A 25,082-nucleotide genomic window follows, 5' to 3' on the forward strand; every position below is an offset into this window, starting at 1 on the left:
CTTTCCCACTTTACTTCCATTTCCAAGCTGTTCTCAGCCTCAGACTTAGGTTTCTGAGTACTCTTTCACAACAAACATTTTAAAAATGTTTACTTTATGTCTTGGTGTTAAAATATTCCTGGTTGAAGCCCTTCATTTCCTCAAGCGCTGCTTCTGGCACTCTGGGCTCCATTTCCACATTAACACGCTCTCTAAATCCTCCGCAGAGCTCTTCAATTGGAGTTATACAAGCTCCAAGGCAAGTATTTATATTCTTGGACAAGGAGATGTCTCCACAGTGAAAACACGAGACTCTAGAAATGCCAAAGGAAAATTCCTGCCCAAGTGAGACATATTTTCACCTTTTAAAAAAGCCAAAAAGGGGCTTTCAGCATTTTCTTTTTAATAATTAAAAATGTAAATTAAACTAAAATGGAATGTTTACTGTGGGCCTTACCATCATTATTAGACTCATATATAAACCAAACATACAGGAACATGTGTGTATGTGTACAATATGTATGATATATATATATTTAAAGCAGCAGAGTAAACTAGCTATTGTGTAAGTTCTAGAAACTAGAAACTAGAAAATGTGTGAGTTCTAATTGGATAGACTTGATTAGACTTGATTAGAGCTCAGTAAATCTGTCTATTACTGGCTGTGTGAACTTAACTTCTCTAAGCCTCATTTTTCTCATCTGTAAAATGGGTTTAGTGTAGTTCCAGCTTATTAAGATTGTTATATGAGACAACAGTAAGCATCTAGTAAATGGTTACTGCTATTGTTATTAATAATGTTATAACTACTAAATGTTAGAAAATGCAGATATAACAAGATATGGATATAAAAAACAAATGATCAACACTAATAAAAGAGAAGAATTTGAAAATACAGTGCCTCTACACACTGTGTAGAGAAGGAAAGTTTCCTGAAAGCTGTAGTGTACCATTGCTGAACTCTGCACCAATCCCACTCTATGAACCAGACCTAAATAATCCTCTTAAAACATTTTTTAAAAGTAATCTTAGCTATTATCATAATAGCAGAACAGTTCGTATTACCTTCTAGTTGCCTCTTCAGTTTTCTCAAATCTTTTATGAGGTCTTCAAACTTGACTTGGGAGGCCAGAAAGAAATCCTGTGGTTCCGGCAAGGGGAAAACACTCTTTTCTGTTCCAGCTTCCTAAGAGATATGGTAAACAAAAGTACATTATACTTCCCAATTGTCACTTTCAGTTGAAATTCCAAAGCGTCAATGAGAAAAAAAAAAAAGCTTTTTTATTGGATGTCTGAGTAAGAATCATAGCAATGCTCCTCTGCTATTCCTAAATTTGGACTTGTGACTTTGAAGTGCCTTCTTGTCTTTCACAATCTCTTTTTGGACTTATTGGCAATGAGGTCGGCTATGGCATGGGCCAGGTTCTATTTTGCCTCATGAATCAAAGAGAAAATTGTCAGGTCATCCTGATCTTGGACACTCCACTCCCATGAAAAATGGAAGAGGGGAACACATGAAAGTACTTACATTTGAAGTCCCCATTTGATTTACACATGCTAGCAATTAGACAAGTCATCTTTGGGGCATGCCAATGGGTGTGAATCAGAAGGTGCTGGATAAGAAGGCACTGCAATGGAAGATACAATCACCCTCCCATCACCTTTCCTCACCTTTCTCTGTGGCTTAAAGCTCTTCTGTGTGCATGCATGATCAGATTCTTTGTATATGGGTGTATCTACACATATACACAGGTTTTTTTTTTTTTTTTGGAGATAGGGCCTTGCTTTGTCACCCAGGCTTGAGTGCACTGACACAATCATGGTTCACTGCAGCCTTGACCTTCCAGGTCCAAGCGATCCTTCTAGTTCAGCCTATTAGCTGGGACCACAGGTACGTGCCACCATACCCAGCTAATTTTTAATTTTTTGTAGAGACAGGGGTCTCACCATGTTGCCTAGGCTAGTCTCTAACTCCTGGGCTCAAGCGATCCTCCAGCCTTGGCTTCCCCAAAATTCTTCATATATTTGAAAAGCTTTTGCAAATGTTGTCTGGCTTATCTTAGGAGACCGAGGGCAGGGTGAAGTATAGTTTTAACAAGCTCCACTGCTATAGCTAATGGAGAATTCTCAGCTGAGAAACGTCTTGAAGGACAAAAGCTTCAGGCACATGAGCCTCAAATATCTTTTCCAGTCTAGCTAGCTTTCTCCCTGAGTTGTTTAACGTAAGCTTTGTATCTTGCATGTCTTAGGCAATCTTCAATTATTCCTCTCTCTGCACAGGCTAGTTTGCCAGCTTTCCTTCACATTCCATCTTCCCTACTGCCATTAGGACTAATTCCAAACTCTAAAACTGCTTTACAAGGCACTTTATGATCTGGCCTCTGTCTACATCTCTGGCCTCATTTCTACCTTCCCCCTATCTCCAACTCCCTCTAGACCTTCATGAAGTAACAGACCACGATCTCTTGCTTCTAGGCCTTTGTCTATAAAATGGTCCCTTTCCGACCCTTCCCTAGTGCCTCCTTACACTTCCTTGTTCATACTCATCCTTTAAGTCTTAAAACAACCGTCCTTCCTTAAAGATTTCCCCTAACCCCCAGCACGTGGGTGTTTCTCCCCTGTTCTCCAAAGGCCTATGACGCTTACATTATCACAGCATTTATCACCACTAATTTTTTTCCCATAAGTTATTGGGGTAGAGGTGGTATTTGGTTACATGAGTAAGTTCTTTAGTGGTGATTTGTGAAATTTTGGTTCCCCCATCGCCCAAGCAATATACACTGCACCCTCTTTGTAGTATTTTATCCCTCATTCCCCTCCCACTCTTATCCCCAAGTTCCCACAGTCCATTGTATCATTCCTATGCCTTTGCATCCTCATAGCTTAGCTACCACATATCAGTGAGAACATACGATGTTTGGTTTTCCATTCCTGAGTTACTCCACTTAGAATAATATTCTCCAATCTCATCCGGGTCACTGAAAATGCTGTTAATTCATTCCTTTTTAGGGCTGAGTAGTATTCGATTGTATATATATATATATCACAGTGTCTTTAATCACTCTTTGACTGATGGGCATTTGGGTTGGTTCCATGATTTTGCAATTGTGAACTGTGCTGCTATAAACATGCATGTGCAAGTATCTTTTTCATATAATGACTTCTTTTCCTCTGGATAGATACCCAGTAGTGGGATTGCTAGATCAAATGACAGCTCTACTTTCAGTTCTTTAAGGAGTCTCCACACTGTTTTCCATACTGACTGTACAAGTTTACATTCCCACCTGCAGTGTAGAACTGTTCCCTGATCATGGCATCCATGCCAACATCTGTTTTTTGATTTTTTGATTATGGCCATTCTTGCAGGAATAAGGCAGTATCGCATTATGGTTTTGATTTGCATCTCCCTGATCATTAGTGATGTTGAGCATTTTTTCATGTTTGTTGGCCATTTGTATATCTTCTTTTGGGAACTGTCCATTCATGTACTTAGCCCACTTTTTGATGAGATTGTTTTTTTCTTACTGATTTGAGTTCACTGTAGATTCTGGATACTAGTCCTTTGTCAGATGTATAGATTGTAAAGATTTTCTTCTACTCTTAGGTTGCCCCTTTTGAGGTACAAAAGCTCTTTGGTTTAACTAAGTCCCAACTACTTATCTTTGTTTTTATTGCATTTGCTTGTGGGTTCTTGGTCATGAAATCTTTGCCTGAGCCAACATCTAGAAGGGTTTTTCCAATGTTATCTTCTAGAATTTTTATAGTTTGAAGTCTTAGATTTAAGTCCTTAATCCATCTTGAGTTGATTTTTGTGTAAGGTGAGAGATGAGGATCCAGTTTCATTCTCCTACATGTGGCTAGCCAATTATCCCAGCACCATTTGTTGAAAAGGGTGTCCTTTTCCCACTTTATATTTTTGTTTGCTTTGTTGAAGATCAGTTGGCTGTAAGTATTTGGGTTTATTTCTGGGTTTTCTGTTCTGTTCCATTGGTCTATGTGCCTATTTTTATACCAGTACCACGCTGTTTTGGTGACTATGGCCTTATAGTATAGTTTGAAATCAGGTAGGGTGATGCCTCCAAATTTCTTTTTTGCTTAGTCTTGCTCCCGCCATGTGGGTTCTTTTTTGGTTCCGTATGAATTTTAGAGTTTTTTCTTTTTCTTGAGACGGAGTCTTGCTCTGTCGCCCAGGCTGGAGTGCAGTGACGCGATGTTGGCTCATTGCAGGCTCTACCTCCCGGGTTCACGCCATTCTCCTGCCTCAGCCTCCCAAGCAGCTGGGACCACAGGCACCCGCCACCACGCCCAGCTAATTTATTTTTAGTAGAGACGGGGTTTCACCATGTTAGCCAGGATGGTCTCAATTGCCTGACCTCTTGATCTGCCTTGGCATCCCAACTGGGATTACAGGCATGAGCCACCGTGTCCGGCCTAGAGTTGTTTTTTTCTAATTCTGTTAAGAATGATGGTGGTATTTTGATGGGGACTGCACTGAATTTGTAGATTGCTTTGGGCAGTATGGTCATTTTCACAATATTAATTCTACCTTTTCACAATATTGATACTACCCATCCATGAGCATGGGATAGGTTTCCATTTGTTTGTGTTGTCTATGGTTTCTTTCAGCAATATTTTGTAGTTTTCCTTGTGGAGGTCTTTTGACTCCTTAGGTATATCACTATATATATATATATATTTGCAGCTATTGTAGAAGAGGTTGAGTTCTTGATTTGATTCTCTGCTTGGTCACTGTCGGTATATAGAAGAGCTACTAATTTGTGTACATTAATCTTGTATCCTGAAACTTTGCTGAATTCTTTTATCAGTTATAGGCGCTTTCTGGAGGAGTCTTTAGGGTTTTCAAGGTAAACAATCATATCATCAGCAAACAGTGACAGTTTGACCTCCTCTTTACTGATTTGGATGCCCTTTCTTTCTTTCTTTCTCTTGTCTGATTGCTCTGGCTAGGACTTCCAGTACTATGTTGAAGAGGAGTGGTGAGAGTGGGCATCCTTGTCTTGTTCCAGTTCTCAGAGGAAATGCTTTCAACTTTTGCCCATTCAATATTATGTTGGCTGGGGGTTTGTCATAGATGGCTTTTATTACATTGAGATATGTCCCCTGTATGCAAATTTTGCTGAGAGTTTTAATCATAAAGGAATGCTGGATTTTGTTGAATTCTTTTTCTGCATCTATTGATATGATCATGTGATTTTTGTTCTTAATTCTGTTTATGTGGTGTTCTCATATTTATTAACTTGCATATGTTAAAACCATCCCTGCATCCCTGGTATGAAACCCACTTGATCCTGGTGGATTATCTTTTTGATATGTTGCTGGATGCAGTTAGCTAGTATTTTGTTAAGGATTTTACCATCTATGTTCAACAAGGATATCGGTCTGTAGTTTTCATTTTTGGTTATGTCCTTTCCTGATTTTGGTATTAGGGTGACGCTTGCTTCATAAAATGAATTAGGGAGGCTTCCCTCTTTCTCTATCTTGTGGAATAGTGTCAAAAGGATTGTTATCAATTCTCCTTTGAATGTCTGGTAGAATTCTGCTGTAAATCCATCTGGTCCTGGACCTTTTTTTTTTGTTGGTAATTTTAAAATTATCATTTAATTCTTGCTGCTTGTTACTGGTCTGTTCACGGTATCTAATTCTTCCTGATTTAAGCTAGGAGGATTGTATTTTTCCAGGAATTTATCAATCTCTTCTAGGTTTTCTAGTTTATGTATCGCCATTAATTTTTAAATTGCCATGTTATCTTGTACATCTTCCCCACTAGACTCTAAACACCTCAGAGGCAGAAACTGTGTCTTGTTCTTGGTATAGTAAACAACATTTGGCATATCAATAAGCTTTATTTTTGGTTGATGGGCACTACTACAGAGGGCTTATAAAACATGGTTCTGAGATGTATGTACCTTTAGCAGGAGACATCTAATTTATCACTATGTTTTCTTGAGGTTTCAGGAATCCTCTTGACCCTTCCTCTTTAAGGCCATTAGCTTTGTTAGGGATGCTAAGATACGGTAGTTTTCTTCATTTTATCAGACACAATGTACTTTTTTTCCCCCATCTTCATATACTTATTTTACTACTTTAAAATGGAAGCAGTACTCTCGTCTGAGTGCCAAGATGGAACAACATCTAAGATCCTCACTACAAAGCTCCATGCTAATCTATGCTGGAAGAACTCAGGCATAGTATCTCTTTCCATTTTCCAAAACTTTATCAGATTCAGTCCTGGTTTTGATTGCGTGTGTGTGTGTGTGTGTGTGCGCGCGCTTGTGCACACACTAGAAAAAAGGAAATGTTGCTGAGTGTATCAGGCTGGTAGCAGCTCTTATGAAAGCTGCTTAATTAGAGTTAAAAAGGCATGACTCTACATGGGTTTCTTTAAATTTCACAGACCAAGACTTGGACCAAAAACCAGGCATGAGAAGAAGGAAGCAGGGAGCAGGAGTCATCTTTCTTTAGCTAATTGCTCATCGCCACTAACCACAAAAATCATCACTTAGGCTCCTAGAGGAAAGGGCCAGTTTCATAAATCACATAATTCTACACTCTTATTGAGTGAAATGCATTTTGCACAGTAAAAGCCAGAAGAGCACCACACTACTGTGGGCTTATTTTTCCTAGACTGGGCCATCCCATGTTTGAAACTGTTCTCATTGTAAGATTTTCCTCTGTGAAGTTGATTCCACTGGGTTCAGCTCTTTTCAACCACAACTATATTCCACAGGCATATTTCAGCCTTCCCACACAATGCATTTGACTTGGTTGGGGTAGGCACTACCCATAAATCTGCCCATGCCAACCTAGGGTTAGAAATGTCACCCTCAAAGATTCTTCAGGATAATTCTTCTGCCACACTAGTACCTGCTGTCAAAACCTAGGGTATGTGCTTATGTGCCTGCTGCTGCTTCTTAATTTCCTGAAGCTAAACATGCCTTCCTCACTCCACCAGAAAACAGCTCTCATCTCCTCATATCTAGTTCTTTACAGATGCCACTTATTACACATTTGTGAACATTAACATTATATCCAGTTCAGCAAGTTTTATCAGACACCTGTATTACAGGCAGTAAAAAAGAGACAATGGCCAGGCATGGTGGCTCATGCCTGTAATCTCAGCACTTTGGGAGGCCAAGGCGGGTGGATCACTTGAGGTCAGGAGTTCGAGACCAGCCTGGCCAACATAGTGAAACCCCGTTTCTACTAAAAATACAAAAAAAATTAGGTGTGGTGGTGCACACCTATAGTCCCAGCTACTCGGAAGGCTGACGCATGAGAATTGCTTGAACCTGGGTGGCAGAGGTTGCAGTAAGCCAAGATTGCACCACTGCACTGCAGCCTGGGCAACAAAGCGAGACTCCATCTCAATTAAAAAAAAGAGAGAGAGAGACAACAATGAATTCTGAACCTCAAAAACCAATGCCAAGATAATAGGTAATTTCTCATATATACATATAAGGCAGAATAAGATGCATCTTGAGAAAGATTCAAACAAAGTACTTCCAGGCTTCAAAGGTGAGGGCTTCAAAGCCTTCCTTCAAAGATCAGGATGTTAATAACGACCTCAAAAAAGGGCCATGTAAGATCAGACTAAGTTATTTTTCACTACATCTTTTTTCCCCGTTTACAAAAGTGATACATGTTCATTATGTTTAGTAATGGAAAGACAGAAGACAGTAAAAAAAAAAAAAAAAAAAAAAAAAACCCTTACAATCCTAATATTCAGAAATATTTTAATGTATTTTTTTCAGGTTATTCTGTGTGTGTGTATTTATATTTATCTACTACATATTTGGTATTATACTGTATGTTATTTTGAAACACATGCTTGTAAATTAAAAGCAGGTCAAAATTATTTTCTAATACCACTATATTCTCTCCTATACACTCTCCATGAGAGCATATTATTCCAGTGTGTGACTCTAGTATAATTTATTTGACCTTGGTCTCCATCATTGTACACCTACCAAAATTTTTCCAATATTTTGCTATTATAAGCTGTTATAAGTAAATAGTCATTAAATCCTTAGTTGTTTTCTTAGGGTAGAAATTTCTTAAAAGGTTACACATATTTCTAGGGCTTTTGATACAGAAAGGTTGAAAACCTTGCTTTTGATCCTTTTGTAGTTCATGAGTGTGATGGATTGGGTGTTCATATGCATTTGTGAGATGCGCCTCCATTGAACCTTGTTAAGATATGGACACATTACCTGTCTGACATGAAGAAAAAAGGAAAAAATGAAAAAATGGGGGAAAAAAGGGAAACAAAAAGAGAGAGAAAAAAAACCACAAAAACACAACCTTGCTTGCCCATAAAGCATATATGTATAAATTGGGAAAATGTGTTCCTGTAGATAGGAACAGCTTTATGGGCAAACAGCTTGACAAGCACATGGCATCTTTATGTGAATTTTTTAAAGTGTGCCCTTTATAGGATATATAATTTGGTGAATCAAGGGCAGGCTAAATATGAGTCCCATTTGACTTAGAGACCTTAAACAGAGAATATATTGATTTACCATACATGACAGTCCTGAGAAAGGTTTGATCAATTTACAGTGCTAATTCTATATATCTAGTTGGCAATTTATGTCTTCTATATGTCTTTTGTAAATTGCCTGTGATATATTTTGCCATTTTTTAAAAATAAGGAAGAAAGTGTTTTCTTGTTAATTCTCAAGAGTTCATTGTCTATTATGTTGTAAACATTTTCCCAGTACATTATTTTGAATTTAGTTTTAAGTCATTTTTGAGATACTAAAGTATTTTAAAATTTTAATTACGAATTAAAGTTTTTTAGTTTTATGCATTGAAAGTCATCATTCTCACCTTTTATGGTTTCTGTCTTAGACTGAACACTTTGAAAGGATTTTGCTACTTCAAAATCAGTAAACTATTTACCTACACTTTTGTCATGTCTTATTGATTTTATTTTTCATTTATTTCTACATTTATCTCTTCTGTTCTTTAAAACTTTGCTCTGGTCTCTGGTATGAGGTCTAGGAGATAATTCAATTTCCTCCTCTTACCAATTACTTGAAATTTCTCTTTTATCACATACTTGACACATATTTATTTAGATCCATTTCTGAGATTTCCTTTTCATGTTCTTAAGTTTTGTGATGTTAGTCTATCATTCTACACTTTTAATTATTATAGCTCTATAATATATTAGAATATATAAATGAATGATTCTCTCTTCATTTTTAAATCCTGGTCAAATTTTTGTCTAATTATTTTTATATATAATATTTAAAATTATTTTGTAAACTTCTAAGATTGATTAGAATTTTGACTGGTACTTCCAACAGAGGACATAATGCCACTCCTTATTGTGGTAAAAAACAAACAAAAAAAACCCCCTATAACATGATATCTGTTCTCTTAAATTTTTAAGTGTACAGTATAGTATTGTTAGCCATAAGTGTATTATTGTACAGATCTCTAGAATTTCTTCATCTTACGTGACTGAAACTCCATATCCTCAATTCTCCATTTCCCCATTCCCCCATCATTCATTCTACTTTCTGTTCCTTTCAGTTTGACTACTTTAGATACTTATTTAAGTGGAATCATGCAGTATTTGCCCTTCTGTGACTGGATTATATTGACTTAGCATAATACCTTCAAGGGTGACCCCATGTTGCAGCATACGACAGAATTTATTTCTTCTTTATGGTTGAATAGTATTCCCTAGTACATATACGCATTTTCTTTACCTATTCATCTATTGACAGACATTTAGATTTGTTTCCAAATCTTAGCGATTGTGAACAATGTTTCAATGAATATGAGAGGGAAAATGTCTCTTTGAGATCCTGGTTTCAATTCTTTTGGATAAATACCCAGAAGTGAGATTGTCTGATCATATGGTAGTTCTATTTTTAATTTTTTGAAGAAACTCCCTACTGTTTTCCATAGCAGCTCCACCATTTTATATTCCCACCGATGGTGCTAACTGGTTCCATTTTTTCTACATCCTTGTCAACACTTGCTATTTTCTATGTGGTAGGGTTTTGGTTTTAGTTTTTATTAACAGCCATCCTAAAAGGCATGATGGGCTATCTCACTGTGGTTTTGATTTGCATTTCCCTGGATGATTAGTGATGTTGGCACCTGTTGGCTATTTGTTTGTCTTATTTGGAGAAATGTCTATTCAAGCCCATTACCCAATTTTTTAAATTGGGTTTTTCTTTTCTTCAGTCTGTTTTTAAATTTTTATGGCTTTCAGTAAAATTACGTAAATGTATTCACGAAGGTCTGTACTTTTCTGGTTAAGTCTGTAACACATATATTGGTAATGTTACTGGGAGATTTTTTCCCAAAAAAACTTTAAATTTATTATTTCCAGAGAGGAGTAATGAGAAAAAAAGGAAGTTTTATAAAAAGGCTAGAGACAAAGATACTTTCAGTTAGGGAGAACATCAGAAGTAAAAACACATTAATAAGAAAGCACAGGGTGTGTGTGGAAAACATCAGGTCTTGAGTTGGATCACAGAATACGTGTAGAGGGAAAGTAATAAAAGCAAGGTTGTAAAAGATTGGAATTAAATTCATAGAGTCCTAATTCACTTGAAAATGGGGAGCCACTTCTGTTTTGAGTAGAAAAGCAATAGGATCAGAGCTGTGTAAAGAGGGTGTGGGATGGCTTAGAGTGGTAGAACCTCGAAATAGAGAGCTGAGCTGGAAAGCAAGTGAAATTCTCCAAGTGAGTGATCTTAAAACCTGGGTAAGCTGGGGTCGGCAGGAAAACAAAACAAAACAAAAAACAAAACAGGGAAGGACATCAGAAACAACTCAGTGGAAGGACAGAGAGTAGCCAGAGAAGGACAAGGTTTCATGCCTTAATAGCCAAAAACTATCAAAAACTACGATATTCTTAACAGAAATCAGGGAAAAGTTTGGGGGGCGGGGAAACGATGAGCCTGGCTGTAGGTATATTGAAAATAGTTAGATAAGCCCACCAGGAGGGTAGAAGAAAGTATTATGGAGTTCATCTGTGCCTCACTTGTCTTCTGGATGAAACTGCAGGCCTATTGAAAGGCCCTGGGATCTCTACTATTCTTCCCTCGATGCTTAGGAACAATTCTGCTTACATGGATGGTTAAGCAGAAGTCCTGACAGCATTCACTTTGAGACTTTTACTATTCATATTGATTGCTGTATTTCTTAACATCTTACAACAATACCTTTTTCTTCTCAAAATTACAACTCCTTGTTCTCAATTTAACAAGAAGGAATAAAATAGAAAACTCTGCTCAGATGGACTCACACAGAAATGTCTATTTCTAATTGCAAATGCCCTCTAAGCAGAAAAGATGGATTTTTCAAATTCTACATCTTCAGTCTGTTCATAGATTCATTACTGATAAAATATTGGGTATTACTGAGTCTTACTTTCCTAAATTTTGCTCTGCATCATCAGAATACAGTTTCAATTATAACCAATTACTGAGCGGATCTAGATTTCACAGAGAACCTCACAATCTGGCCATAAAGCACTGAGGCAGCTAGGGATCTCTCTGAAGCTGTGTTATAGTCGATTGAGACTCAGTAGATTTACACTACTGAATAATGCTTCTCTTCATAAGTCAACTAAACTCTCTTGGTTTCAGTGTGCTCATCTGTAAACCACACTGGAGAGCTCTCATATTCTATGTTGGGCTTGCAGTTCATCCATCCATCTATCCATCATCCAACTTATGAATGTCAACAATGAGTAAGAGGTGAAACTTTTCCACGTAATGCCATTTCTTACCTGATCATAGTAACGCAGGTAATACTTAACAACGTAGTCCACCAGATTAATCCCATTATCCTAGGTTTAAAAGAGAAATGTACATGAAAATCATTCCCATGAGACTGTCATGTTACACGGTTGAGAGATGAAATCTCTGTTGAGAAATTTCTAATTCGTGAAAACTGGCTTTCTCTTCGATGCTGGCAAGGTTTTCCTTCCTCTGCTTTATCCCATCCATTTATTATGCTGGCTACATAAAGAAATGACACTGTACTATCCTTTGTGGGGAAAAACAAACAGATAATCCATAAAACTTCTGAAATAATGGCTAAAACAAACAAAAAAATTGTGTCCTTGTATTTTCTGGCATACAGCCAAGACAGGAGGGGGCAGGGAGTACTAAAGGGAACCAGGGCCTAGAACAGAAAAGCACCTTCCCTTCCCATCTTTCAAAAAATGTGTGTTCCTAATGGTGTGAAAAACAATCCAGGCCAGCTTAAAAGCAGCATCACGCCACTTTATGACCCCGGGAGGCCAGTGGGGAGCAGGCCCTCCCACAAGGCAGCCTTTGTGTCCCGTTCACTGGGGTCTAATTCTAATTTGCCTGTGTGTTTCCCCTCCCTGCACCCCCCTGCCCCCCATGGGACGCCTAGATATGGGCTGGTTGTTTCCAAAGAGGTAGCTCCACAGGGGTGTGGAGCCAAGTGATAATCAGGCTCAGAGAGCTTGACAGTAGACCCCAGCCCAATTGTTGTGGCAAAAAATTGGTGATTCAACATTGCTCTGCCATTCAGGAATGAGTAAACTACTAGTAGCCAACACTAAACTCAAACAGCCTCCAGCCCTTGCAGGATCCTGGTGCTGTATGCTGTCTGTTTTGTTCTCTCACTGAGTAGCAGTTCAATACCTAATTGTGTATGTCACAGCACACGAAGATGGGAATTGAGTAATTGAAAATAAAGTCTAACGTGTAAAAAAAACAAACAAAACTCTTTATTCAAAAGTGAAAAGAAAGCAAAGAAAAAAATGCATGCTCTAATATAAATGATTGTTGTTAAGGGGAGGATAGAGATAAATGGAACAATCTGGAATACGTTTTTTAAAATTAAAGGTAAAGAAAGAAAATAATGGCAGATCATGGAAACTTATTATGAAAAATAAATACCCGACTTTTGACATCCTTGAGTTTGGGCAGAATTTCTAAGCTATATCCATCGGCTTGTCCCCGAGTCCTATTTCCTCCATTCATATAATTTCCAAAAGCCAAGATGAGAGCTAAAATATCCTTCACACTCTTCATGTGCAGCAAGCCCTGTGATGGCAAACACCAATTATTACGGAGCTGAACTCCAAATGCACCCATGTTCATTCAATAACAAATATCTACTGTGTACTCAATAGGCTGTCAGGAGGCTTGGTACCAACAGAATTAACAGTTGCTGAAATGAAAAACACACTTTACTAAGCCATGAGTGTCTTTACAAACACATTAACAGCCATTATTTTCTACCCACTCAACAAATTAATTATAAACAGTGCATGTTTTAATACATGAGGATTAACTATTGGTTTTATATTTTCATTTGAGCCAGTTTAATTTTTAATACTTATTTTAAAGTAGAAGTTGTAAAAAGGGAGTTGGTATATATAGTAAGGCTTAACCTTTGATGACTTCTAGGTAGAAAGGGGTTTACCTTTTGAGGATGTATTTCAGGACTATTTATCTAGATAACCAATACAGTTAAATGCAGAGCAGATACAGAAGAAGTATGTTCTTCTTTATCCCCTGATATAATTTTCAGAGCTAAACTACAATAATGCATTTTAAGGCTGTAGGCCATCTTTAATAAATTTACTAAACTTACCTTTATTAAGTGCTTGTTGTATGTCTATTAACTTTTACAATTTCAAGCTGCTTAGGATTTTTTGTCTCCCTGTCTCATTTGTTTGTCCTTTTATTTATTTTTTACTTCAAGTACAATTTTCCAATTGAAATTTTTTTTCTTTATGATCTTAATTCACATTTTATCCCCCTTTATTTCAGGGTAAAAAAAGTAATGGCTGGGCACGGTGGCTCACGCCTGTAATCCCAGCACGTTGGGAGGCCGAGGCAGGCAGATTGCCTGAGGTCTGGAGTTCAAGACCAGCCTGGCCAACATGGTAAAACCCCGTCTCTACTAAAAATACAAAAACTAGCTGGGCGTGATGGCAGGCACCTGTAATCCCAGCTACCTGGGAGGCTGAGGCAGGAGAATCGCTTGAGCCCTTGAGGCAGAGGTTGCAGTGAGCCGAGATCACGCTACTGCACTCCAGCCTGGGCAAGAAGAATGAGACTCCGTCTCAAAAAAAAAGAAAGAAAGAAAGAAAGAAAGAAAAAAAATTCAGCTCCAGGCAGACTTCTTTTTCTGCTCCTGCCTTTCAGGTATTATTAGTGCGTGTATAATTATATTTCGGTAATATTTATTCTCTACTGAAATATCTCATATCTTAGAGGAAAAAAAATCATTTCTCCAAATAAGGAACAAAGTACTACAGTATTTGTGGAGAAGAATAACGTGTCCTTAAGAGCATGGGTCAACTGTGAGAAAAAGGCAGGTGCTAGAATTTAACCTTATAATGAACACCAGTGTAGTAAAGCCAACAAATATTTCTTTGCCAATGACTCATTGTCAGTCATTTATTTCACTTATCAAGTCTCTAGGATCCTCTTATTAGGTTGACACATTTCAGATGATCAAATGTATGGATCTCAAGCAAAATCTCTTCTGCAATCCAAATTGTAAAATAAGAAACAGACCATGTTATTTAGATTGGTTTTTAGTGGCCAGTATGTACTTTGGAAGATACTCAGAATTTTTTAGAAGGAATCTGTAAAAGTGTCATTTTTTTCCCTCCTTCTCCCTCTTCATCCATCTGCATCTCCTTTTCTCTCCCTCTCTCTCATACACACACACACGGGCAAGATAATCATCAAATTTACACTTAGAAAAACATACAATCTGAGTCCAAAAAGGTTTCTATAATGGCACTAAAGTGGTCTCTCCCACTTTCTCCTTTACTCTTCAGAGCAAGGCTATCTTTTAAATTAGACAGTAAACATACCTTAGAAGCTCGCGTGATGATCTCTACCTTTCTGTGCAAGGAGGTGATACCCTCAGAAAAGACAGATCTGAAGATTATGCACTGGGCACGTTCAGCAAAATTAGGAATCTGGGCTAACTCATGTAAAAATCTGTAAAAAAGAAAATGTGTCATCTACCTTCACATATAATCACAAGGAAAATAAAAAGACAGCTGAAAAAGACCCACTTTGGGAACATTCCTTACCTAAAAATCTCAACAATTATAAAAGGTGTCACATAGGTAGACTCAAGGAATTCCAAGGGCATGGTTTCCATTGTTGACAACAGGGCTGTTTTTTAAAGGGTATAGCATGATGAATAAATGTATGGTATAGAAATTCCTTCGGGAACAGAAAGTTAACACAAGTATACCAAACAAGTTATCTATCTCCTGCTGCCCAAACAAGAGACTAAACCCAAATGGAAAGCCCCAGTCTTTATAACACACGAGAAAAATTATGCAATAAACTGCCTCATAATGCAGCATTCTCTAAAGGTGTATTTATACAGGCTGAGCAAACTGAAGACTTGAGGCAAATGTCTACAGACAAGTGATTTAAAAAAAATCTCTTACTCAAGTGATATTGCTACTATTTTTGCTCAGTGAGTTACATAATGGTCTATAATGATCACATTCTCCAGATATTTGTTTACTTTTTCACATTAACTTACACATACAGACAGTTTACAACTCAGTATTTAGAACAAAGCAGGCACTCATTAAGTAGACAACCTAAAGTTTCCTTAAAAATGTGGCAAGACAGATCTTAAAAGCTAAAGGTGAGTACTGACCTACACACAGTAGCTCACTGTCTGAGTGGTTGGGCACTGGTTCCCTTTGCAAAACTAAGTTGGAAGAGCGACATATTCTCCAGGCCAACCACCAGAGGAAGGGGTATAAATGAAAATGGGTGGAAACAGTTGGACATGAATTCAGAAAAGGAGAAAATCTACTAACAGCCATTTATTTCATTTTGGAGTTGAGATGATGATTAACTGATATTTCTGAAAGTCTTGGTCAACTCATAACGTCATTACCAAGGAATTTTGCCATCTCTCACCAAGAATGGTTTTACATAGGAACAAAGCTGAAGCCTACTTCTTTCTATACCAAAAGATATTTTCTTTGCCTATACACCCTGTGCTGCCTCTACCTTTAGGGAGATTTGGGTTTTAATCAATTTCTAACATCAATTGATTTCGTATTTATTCCACGACTAGGTCATAATCCACAATCTTTTTTTTTAGATGACATTTAATGAAAGCAAGGAATATCCATAAGAGAAAACACAATCTTGTTTTAAAGTTCAATAACCCATTATTATGAAAATTATATGATGAAGTATAAAAGTAGAAATTCATAGGAATTCTGCATTAGGACAAGATGAAAAAGTTAAACTCTGTGTAAATTACTTCTTAATGAATATTAAACAATTTATTCATTTATCATGACTGAAATCAGGGGTATCATCAGTCTTTACAAATACATAAGAAGCAAAAAGCTCACAAGACTGACAGCACTTGATCCTGTAATGAGTCTGGGGAAGACGTATTTATTCAGATGCTCAGCTATTCTGAAAGAAGGGCCCTGCATTTCTCCCCTTCTAAATGTGACCATGAGGCGTCATTCAGGACCCAAGTTCCCAGAGCATGTACACTTCCTATCACAGTGAGCGAAGCAGTTACAGGACACCACCTGGGAAAATATACAGATCAATGCCTCGGCTCACCAAAAAGGACTTAGATGAAAAGCAGAAAATGCTGAATGAATAGTTACCTATAATTAATCTCAAAAGAGGAAGCATAGGACCAATATGAGGCGACAAGACCATAGTCTTATCAATGCATGTTACGCAAGAAAGGGTAAGATAGAATTGCAAGGCTCTCTAGGATTAAAGCCTTACTGGGGTTAGGGCTTGCATTGGAAAAGCTCTTAAAGAATCTTAAATGTTCCAATGTCCTCTTTAAGCAGAAGGGTCTGCAACCCATACAGAGAGTTGGAGGGGGGAGAAAAGATCATAATTTTACATTACTTTTGGAAAGACTTGAAAATTAATACTAGAAGATCAGTCACCAAGAATGTCAGTCTGTCCTTTAGGAATGTATGAGGCATTTACAGTGTGTCAGGGACCATGCTAAGATCTGAGAACAGAGCTTAACTTACAATCCCGTCTTGATAATCTGAGAAGTAAACCAACAATTACTGTGGAGTGTGAATGAGTGCTCTCGGTGACGGATCCAGAAGAGGAGCTAGGAAAGCAAATGCAGGACACTCAAGTGTCATGGGGGGAACATTGTCAGCTAGGGTCCCCGGAGCCCTGTGATGCTCACGCACAACATGTGAGAAACTGCCGGGAGAGCCCAGATAGGCTGAATGGTATCTGTGGGGGAAGTGAGTAGAAGGCAGATGCTAAAATTGTGTTCTGTATTCTAAAATACAGGGTTTAAACTTCTGAACGAATGAAGGGTTCTAAACAGGAAGGTGACAGTTTCTGCTTTTTGTTGTAGAAAATCTCCATGGCAGCAGCTCAGCTGATTGGATGGGAGAGGAAATTTGAGGCTGGGAGACCTCCTAGACCACAGCTGTAGTCTTCCAAGAGGAAAGGTAAGAGGGGCTTGCAGTGTGAATGGAGAGGGGCAAATGGATGAGGAAGCTACTAAGGCAACAAGACCCAGAGTAATCTACTACTAAGAGATGTTGTGAAGAGTCCAGGATGACTTTGCAGTTTTGGCGTGGATATTGGGTATAGTGAAAATACAAAATAATAAGGAAGCAAATTTGGAGGAAAAAAATAGGGTTTTATGACCCTTGCCATCCAAAAACAGCCATGCAAGGAGCACCATAGCTCCTCTCTTATTTATCTGCTAAGGTACCAGAGGTATGGGTTACTTTGAAGGCTGTGAAGCAAGCATCTGACAAATAGCTTCTCTTCCCCCGCCCTGCCCCATTACTGTTTTATCCTCTACCCACAAGAGCAAACACAGTAACTCTCTTAAATATTCCCAAGCATGGGATCTTGGACACTGGGCCTTGGTACTTCTGAATATTTATGGATTGAGTTCCTTTTGGGCGAGTCTAACTTTACATTCTAGGTTCAGTAAGAAAGAAGACTAAATATTCCCAAAAGAAGCCACGAATGAGGGATCCTTCCCTTCTTTCTCCAATGTAGGCTAATATTTCTAGGAAGGACTGCAACTTCAGCTTCTAATATATGAAAGACGTTCTGTGTCTCACATTATTTGGGTTACACATCTACAGCAGCAACTCAGCTGACGGGTGGAATGATGCAGTGTGGCTCATGTTTTTAAGAGACTAACATTTGATTTATTATCCCTAAATTTCTGAATGGTATCACCTAAGGTGTACGTGCACACAGGCGATACACATAGCATAACTGAATGTTGCAACCTGCATTCTTCGATGGAGGAGTACACTAGCAGAGTCTACTGTGTGGGGGCCCCAAGGCAGCTGTGGACCTTCATGAAACATCACAATAGACTGTGTATAGTGTTCTCACCCTAGGCCATGAGAAGTGTGTACCAGGCCTAATCAAACCCAGTAGAGCCTCACCTCACAACCATTACCCGGCAGCATAAGAGTCAAGGGCCATCCCTAGAGGGAGTGGTTCTCAGACAGCCTGGTCCCAAACAGATGACACCTCTGTGGGCAATGGCTTTCTAAATCTGGCACTGGAGTGTAAGAGAGTTGATGAGGTGAGTGATGAGGCCAGCCTCTCCATGCTCTGATTTATAGGACTGGGCACCACAGGGCTCTTAGGAAACTGCAACGTTAAAACTATAAATGATTCATATTTTCCAGTATGTAAAACATGCTTATAGTCGACTCACTTGGAGTTAATGGCAAATAAGTTGCCAGAGAATCAGAGTGGCATAAATCAAACAAATGCTGGTTTGTGCAGGAGGTTGGTAGCAAAGGTGAAATGCACCCAGGTCTGAAGGCCCCCATCTATCCGTGCCTCACCCTCCCGCAACTGAGCCCAGGCAAGTCACCTCACCAGCACAGCATGACAGTCCTTTTTGTTGGGTTTGCGTGTTCACGAAGCCATTACAATGACCATTTATAAACATTAAAAATGCTTTTCTATCTAGATCATCAGTAGAGAAAACAAGAATAAGTTGTGTGTTAATTACCTGCTACCATTATCTAAGTCCCGGCAATTAGAACAATAATTAGGACAGTAGCAGAAACGCATGATCTCTCCCTGCCTGTTCATTTCACCGGATCAGCCATTCCCATAGCTTAGAACAAGGGCTGCTCGGTGGTTAAGGGGTTGGCAAATTGCAGCCCACAGGCCAAAACCAGGCCACCACTTGTTTTTGTATGGCCCAGGAATTAAAAGAACGATGTTTACGTTTCTAAATTGTTGAAAAAAGAGTCAACAGAAGGACAACATTTTATGACATGTAACAATGACATGAAATTCAAATTTCAGTGTTCATAAGTAAAATCTCATTGGGGCACAGCAATACCCATTTGTTTATATATTGCCTGTGGTTGCCTTGGCACAGCAATGGCTGACTTGAATATTTGTAACATCCCATAAGCCACAAAGCCTAAAAGACTTACTATCTAGTCCTTTACAGAAAAGGTTTGCCAACTCCAGGCTTAGAGCAGAATATTACTGTGTAACTTGCTATAGCCAGCACTACCCAAGTGCTTTGATATGCCCACTGTGCCCCAATACATCCAAATGGCCTTTTCAGTGTTGAAACAGCCCATTATTAATCACTTTACTTTCAGTCATTAGCACCGTAAGAGGGATTCATTTGTTATAATAGGAAATATGACTTGGAAATAAACTATAGGATCAGTTGAGGGTAGGGATTGGTAAGGAAGGTGTCTCAAGTCAGTGGAACAAGACAGCAAGGGAACCTCACTTGACTTGATTCACAATATTCCCAGGCTTCAGAAACCTACTTTGAGGGGGGATCCTGGACCATGCCCCATGTGAGAGCAAGTCATCCAAGGTTCCCAGAACCATCATGTAGGTTTGTCGTCAACTGAGTAAACCCAGAATTCTCTTCCCAACTCCCATCCTCAGCCATTTAAGATGTTTTCCTGAGTCTAAATGTCCAGGCATCCATGGGGACTCAGGTATTCTAGAGCAGCTGTGCCCAACCTTTTTAGCACAGGGACCGGTTTCGATGAAGAAAATTTTTCCACAGGCCAGGGGTTGGGGTTGGAGGTGGGATGGTTTCAAGATGATTCAAGCACATTACATTTATTGTGCACTTTATTTCCATTATTATTACATTGTAACATACAATGAAATAATTATACAACTCACCACAATCTAGGATTAGTGGAAGCCCTGATGGTCCCTCTAGTTTCCTGCAACTAGATGGTCCCATCTGGGGGTGATGGGAGACAGTGACAGATGATCATTGGATTCTCATAAGGAGCGTGCAACCTGGATCGCTCACATGCGCAGTTCACAATAGGGTTTGTGCTCCTATGAGAATCTGATGCTGCTGCTGATCTGACAGGAGGCGGAGCTCAGGTGGTAATGCCGGCTTGTCTATCACTCACCTCCTGCTGTGTGGCCTGGTTCCTAACAGGCCATGGGCCGGTACCAGTCTGTGGCCCAGGGGTTGGGGACCCCTGTTTCTAGAGGACCCAAGGGACAAGGCATGGAACTTCAGTGCAAGCCAGAGAACCTTGGAAGCTTCTAGGGCTGACTGGTAACCCTGATCTGATCGCTCCATTTCCGCTTCATTTTCTACACTTGCCTCATCTCTAGGTTGAGAGGGTTGGCCTGAACTGGACAAAAAAAATTCAAGGTAGCAACAGGCAAAAGAGGCCCTCTGAACCTGTGTCAGAGGACACAGGTCCTCTGAACCCATTTTACAGTCTCACAGAGTCCTAGGCCCTGGAAAGCTGGGCAGGGTCGTGGGGCTGCAGAGCCCCAGGAGCTTATCTATGGCTTCAAGACCCCAAGAGTCACTCAGTTACACCCCGGAGTTCTGGGTCTTCAAAGCCTATGGAACGGCATCACAAACGACAGAGCAAGCAGCTATAGATAGTGAGTGGAGAGAAGAACAAACATGTACAGAGTGAGGGTGAGAAAAAGCCACATTTGGGCAGAGCAGGTGGAGAAGTTTGGGGAAAAGCTAGCACATTCAGGCTGCACTTACTGGATATGACCTTTAGGAAAATAAACTTGAATTCTGTGACTCTGATATCATCTTTTTAACTTCATCAGGAGAACCTTAAACAGAACAATGCCTTCTTCCTTCCTCAGTTACCCTTTTGGTCAAATTGTTTAGTCTAGGAGGAATTAACAAGTTGCTAGAAAAAGAAAGGGGAGTCTCGTGGGGTGGGGGAGGGGGGTGAGACACATTGTATCCAACAGCACAAATCTCAGCGCTGCTTTTCCCGGCAGCAGGGTCATCCTGCTGCATGCAATAGGTCACAGGAATGACGGTGTTGTGATTTAGCTGGCTGCACATTTAGATTTGGTTATTCTGAGCTGGGAGACAAGAAGACAGAAATTGCAGTTCTCCTTTTGGCCTAACAGAAAAATGTTAAGTATCCTTACTGCTCAGGTTTATCCAGCAGCTTCAGTTCTTCTTCTTTGGATGTCTCGTAATACTTTCTTATTTTAACCAGCTCATCCTCTTGGGCTCTCTGTATCAAAATAGAAAACAAAACCAAAAAAAAAAAAAAAAAAAAAAAAAAAAAAATGGGCAGTGAGACTCTGGCTATGGCAGTGGGTCTCAAAGTGTGGTTCCTAGACTAGCAGCATCAACAACATCACCCGTCACTTGTCAGAAATGCAAATTATTGGCCCACCCTAGACACAAGAACTTGGGGTGTGGGTGGGGGTAGGGGGGATGCAAGCCCACTGGGTGATTCTGATGCATGCTCAAGTTTGAGATTCAGTGCAAATGGACCTAACAAGTACACGCAGCTGGACACAGAAGTACAGCTATTTGAGCTCTACTTTTGAATCCCCCGTCTCTTCCTCTGTAAGGAGGCTGGGGGAATATTGTTCTTAGAATTTGTTTCCTTACTCTTAGAACAGCCCTAAATTATATGAACTCGCAGCTCTTTCATTTCTAGTCAACATCGTCCCTTTTTCCAAATTTCGTAAGCACTCATTGTCTGTACCACTTATTTTGGCATTGAGTCACTTACTTTCTCAATTTATCCAACTATTTCAGTTGAACGAAGCTTATCTGTACTGTGAGCTAACAAGCGGCAAACGTGTGCTTAGTCCTGAGCTCATGGTAACAACACAAAGCATCTGGAAGGTACTGCCTTTGACAAAGTTCTTTAACATGAACCACTGTATCCTCATTTTACAGATTATTCCACTGAGGCTTGTACTAAGTAACTGTTAAAGAGCTTCAGACTTGGAACTCCCTCTTTCTGCCTCTATACCTTGCTGACCTCCAAGTATTCAAGTGCATAATTAGCTCCCTAATGGCCTGGTATTTGTGTACTTTCTGGTTTATTAACAAAAGCTTTACTAGTGGAAACGTGAGAAGTTCCGACCCACTTGTACTAAGTAGCTCCTGATACATATAAAGATGTGAAAATGAGCAAGGAATTGGTGATGCCACCAAGCCTAGACTATTAGACTATGGAAATCTTCTGTAAGAAACTTAAGGTCCCAGGGGACATAAATATGAAACGAATCATCTTTTGAACTGGTGACCACAGTACACTATAGAGCCCTAGACAGCTTCCTGGGAAATACCATTACTTAAGAGAATGTGGTTCAATCTATGTTTTTGTAGCCTAACAGTCAGTGAACCAAAACAATGAACAATCACGGGAATTCTGACTCTCCTGCGCTGTCTTCTCAAGAGAGCCTGACAATTCTGCTGGTTATGTCCACCTAAAACCCAAATCAAAAAACCTTATATGTGTACAGTCCTGTTGACTTTCAAAATATATTGCTACTGCTACATATATTAAATCCTCATTTGATTAAAAAAAATCAGAGCCTACTATAATCCCCGCCATACTGATGATCACAACGGGATTAAGAAGTTAAAGTAACTAGCCCAAGGTCACTTAGCAGGCAATGGTAGACACAGCTGGACCTCAAACCTAAGACTGTCTCACTCTAAATCCAGAACACATACCCACCATTCTACACATCTTCCCACATTCAATATCAACTCATTTGGACTAAGAGTAATCATCCAAGCTGGTATTAGCAGTCCCATTCTTCAGAAGTAGACACCAGTGCATGCTATCATTTCAGTAGGCAGCTTACCTTCATTCACTTGGCCAGCAAGTGACAGGACTGGGTTCCAGGGCACGTAAGTGGTGTCCACCTGAGATGCCCTGCCTTCCAAGTGTGCAATGAGATCTGCTAGCCCAGATACCACAGTGGGAGTTAGGAATCTAGTGCTTCTCACATCCACTCCCATTCAAGCTTGTGTTTCTATGCCTTAATCTCTTTCAGGCCACGTCAAAACCCTTACTACCAAAGAACATGAATGGTTCAGTCATTTCTCAGGTAGAAGATAAATATGGAAATGCTAGCTCTGTAAGTCTTTGACACTCACGTTTTCATATAAGGCTGCCAGCGTCTCCAGATCAACCACGGAGTCATCCACATTGAAAATGGCTGCCAAGCACCCAAAAAGAAAAGAGGATAAGGGATTTGATTAGGTCCCTTGCACCAATGTTTACTCCACATCCAGCTTCCAAGCAATTAACAGAGTATTGCGCTTTCTTACACAAGCTGTGCCTCTCAGCTCCCCTTCCTTTCGCACCAGGGGTCTCAAATGAAAGAAACCAAAATGGTTCCTATCATTGGCCTGAGCCTTGGCTCTGCCTTGTTTAATTCCTCAGGCTCTGAGTCCTTTCTGCAGTTTAATTTAGGCTCCACAGGAGAAGTGTTTGTGCTTTAAAACTAAATCAGTTTGTAGGTTTCAAGCACAATTTTAAATCTTTCTTCCCGATGGTAATTGAAGAGATTTAGTACCTAATGCACCAGAACTGACTCTTGCCCATTACCAGAAAGAAAGAGAGAAAAAAGACAATGTTGGCAAATTAAATGAATTCAGGCATGTGATTTCAGGCACCTTTCCGTGGCCACTGCCAACATCTTGTTTGGATTAAAAAGACAAGAAAAAACAATAATTGCATCGATAGCAAATTAAGATTATGGAAACCTCCCATGAGCCAGTCTTCAGGCAGGCTCTCATTCCCATGGCTTTATTACGATTCTACTTGTTCTGTATTATTTAAGATTAATTTAGCCGTTAACTAATATGCTTATGATTTCATCTAGAGAGGTACCTTCCCATAGATACCGGGATGCAAAAATTGAGACTTAAAATCCTTAATGGATTTGGCTATCGAAGTGTTTGAAATAAGCAGGTCCACATCTTTAAATAATTATTCAAAACTAATAAGGTTTGTTCCCTCAACCCTACCTCCCTTCCCTGACTTTACATTGTGAAATTAACCAGCACGCTAGTAAATTTTCTCCATGGCAGGCTAATTAATTTTATTAAACCAACCAGTGATACTTAGAATGCCTTAAAATTTTGCTCGTCAACTATTTATTCTGTTCATTTGCATTACACCATGGTTTTTGGGAAGGTGGGGATCAAGGTAAGGGGCAGGTTGTTTTTGAGGTATTTTGCTTCTTCTGTGGTTTAGAATCACATGAACCCTTTCATACAATTTTAACAAAGCTAAAATTAACTGAGCTAAGATCATGGAACCTCACAGAACAGCAAGAAATGTACTTAAAATTCCTTTGCAGGCCACCTTCTCAAACTTAGGGGTTAATCAGCAAGCTATTCCTAGATCCGTGGAACAGAGAGAAAAGAGGAGGTTAATATGCTAGAGTCAAAGTAAGTCACCTCAGATTCCACCAAGACAAAGGAACATCACACATCCACAAAGGCCAATCTGAAACCACCAAAGAAAAATGCAGTTTAAGGACAGAAAGAAAGGATTTGCCCTCTCAAGACTGTTGTTTTGTGTGTGGAGATCATATAAATCCACTAATTTGTCAGACAGAACATGCATTTTTAAATGTCTAGTGCGTTGAAAACCAAAATAGCCAGAAACAATGTCTATTTTATGTAAATCTCAGTATTCTCTCACAAAAATCAACCAACATGAGCGCAAAAGAAAAGGTCAAATTCTAAACAATAATCTACCAAAAATGTTTACATGTTAACTAATCATGCATCCTGGGTAACTATATATTACATGCTTAGAT

General features: G+C 39.3%; 1 protein-coding gene and 1 non-coding gene across 8 annotated transcripts in view; one reads left to right on the top strand and one right to left on the bottom strand.

Moving 5' to 3' along the window:
• The window catches only part of FMN1 (formin 1), a 430,759-nt gene that overhangs the window by 120,888 nt on the left and 284,789 nt on the right, over positions 1-25,082 (bottom strand). For all 7 annotated transcript variants that reach the window (XM_063794664.1, XM_016927883.4, XM_063794665.1 and 4 more), the window contains 6 exons: positions 23,407-23,468; positions 21,423-21,511; positions 14,843-14,972; positions 12,906-13,052; positions 11,759-11,818; positions 1,045-1,165 (listed from right to left, as the gene is read on the bottom strand). In XM_063794664.1, coding sequence (XP_063650734.1) covers positions 1,045-1,165; positions 11,759-11,818; positions 12,906-13,052; positions 14,843-14,972; positions 21,423-21,511; positions 23,407-23,468 — 609 coding nt within the window. The remainder of the gene's footprint in view (positions 1-1,044; positions 1,166-11,758; positions 11,819-12,905; positions 13,053-14,842; positions 14,973-21,422; positions 21,512-23,406; positions 23,469-25,082) is intronic.
• LOC112205782 (small nucleolar RNA U13) lies at positions 8,116-8,220 on the top strand. Its single transcript, XR_002939866.1, has one exon. It is a non-coding gene; the product is annotated as a small nucleolar RNA U13 (small nucleolar RNA).

Source organism: Pan troglodytes, chromosome 16 (assembly GCF_028858775.2).
Source record: "Pan troglodytes isolate AG18354 chromosome 16, NHGRI_mPanTro3-v2.0_pri, whole genome shotgun sequence".
Lineage (NCBI taxonomy): Eukaryota > Metazoa > Chordata > Mammalia > Primates > Hominidae > Pan > Pan troglodytes.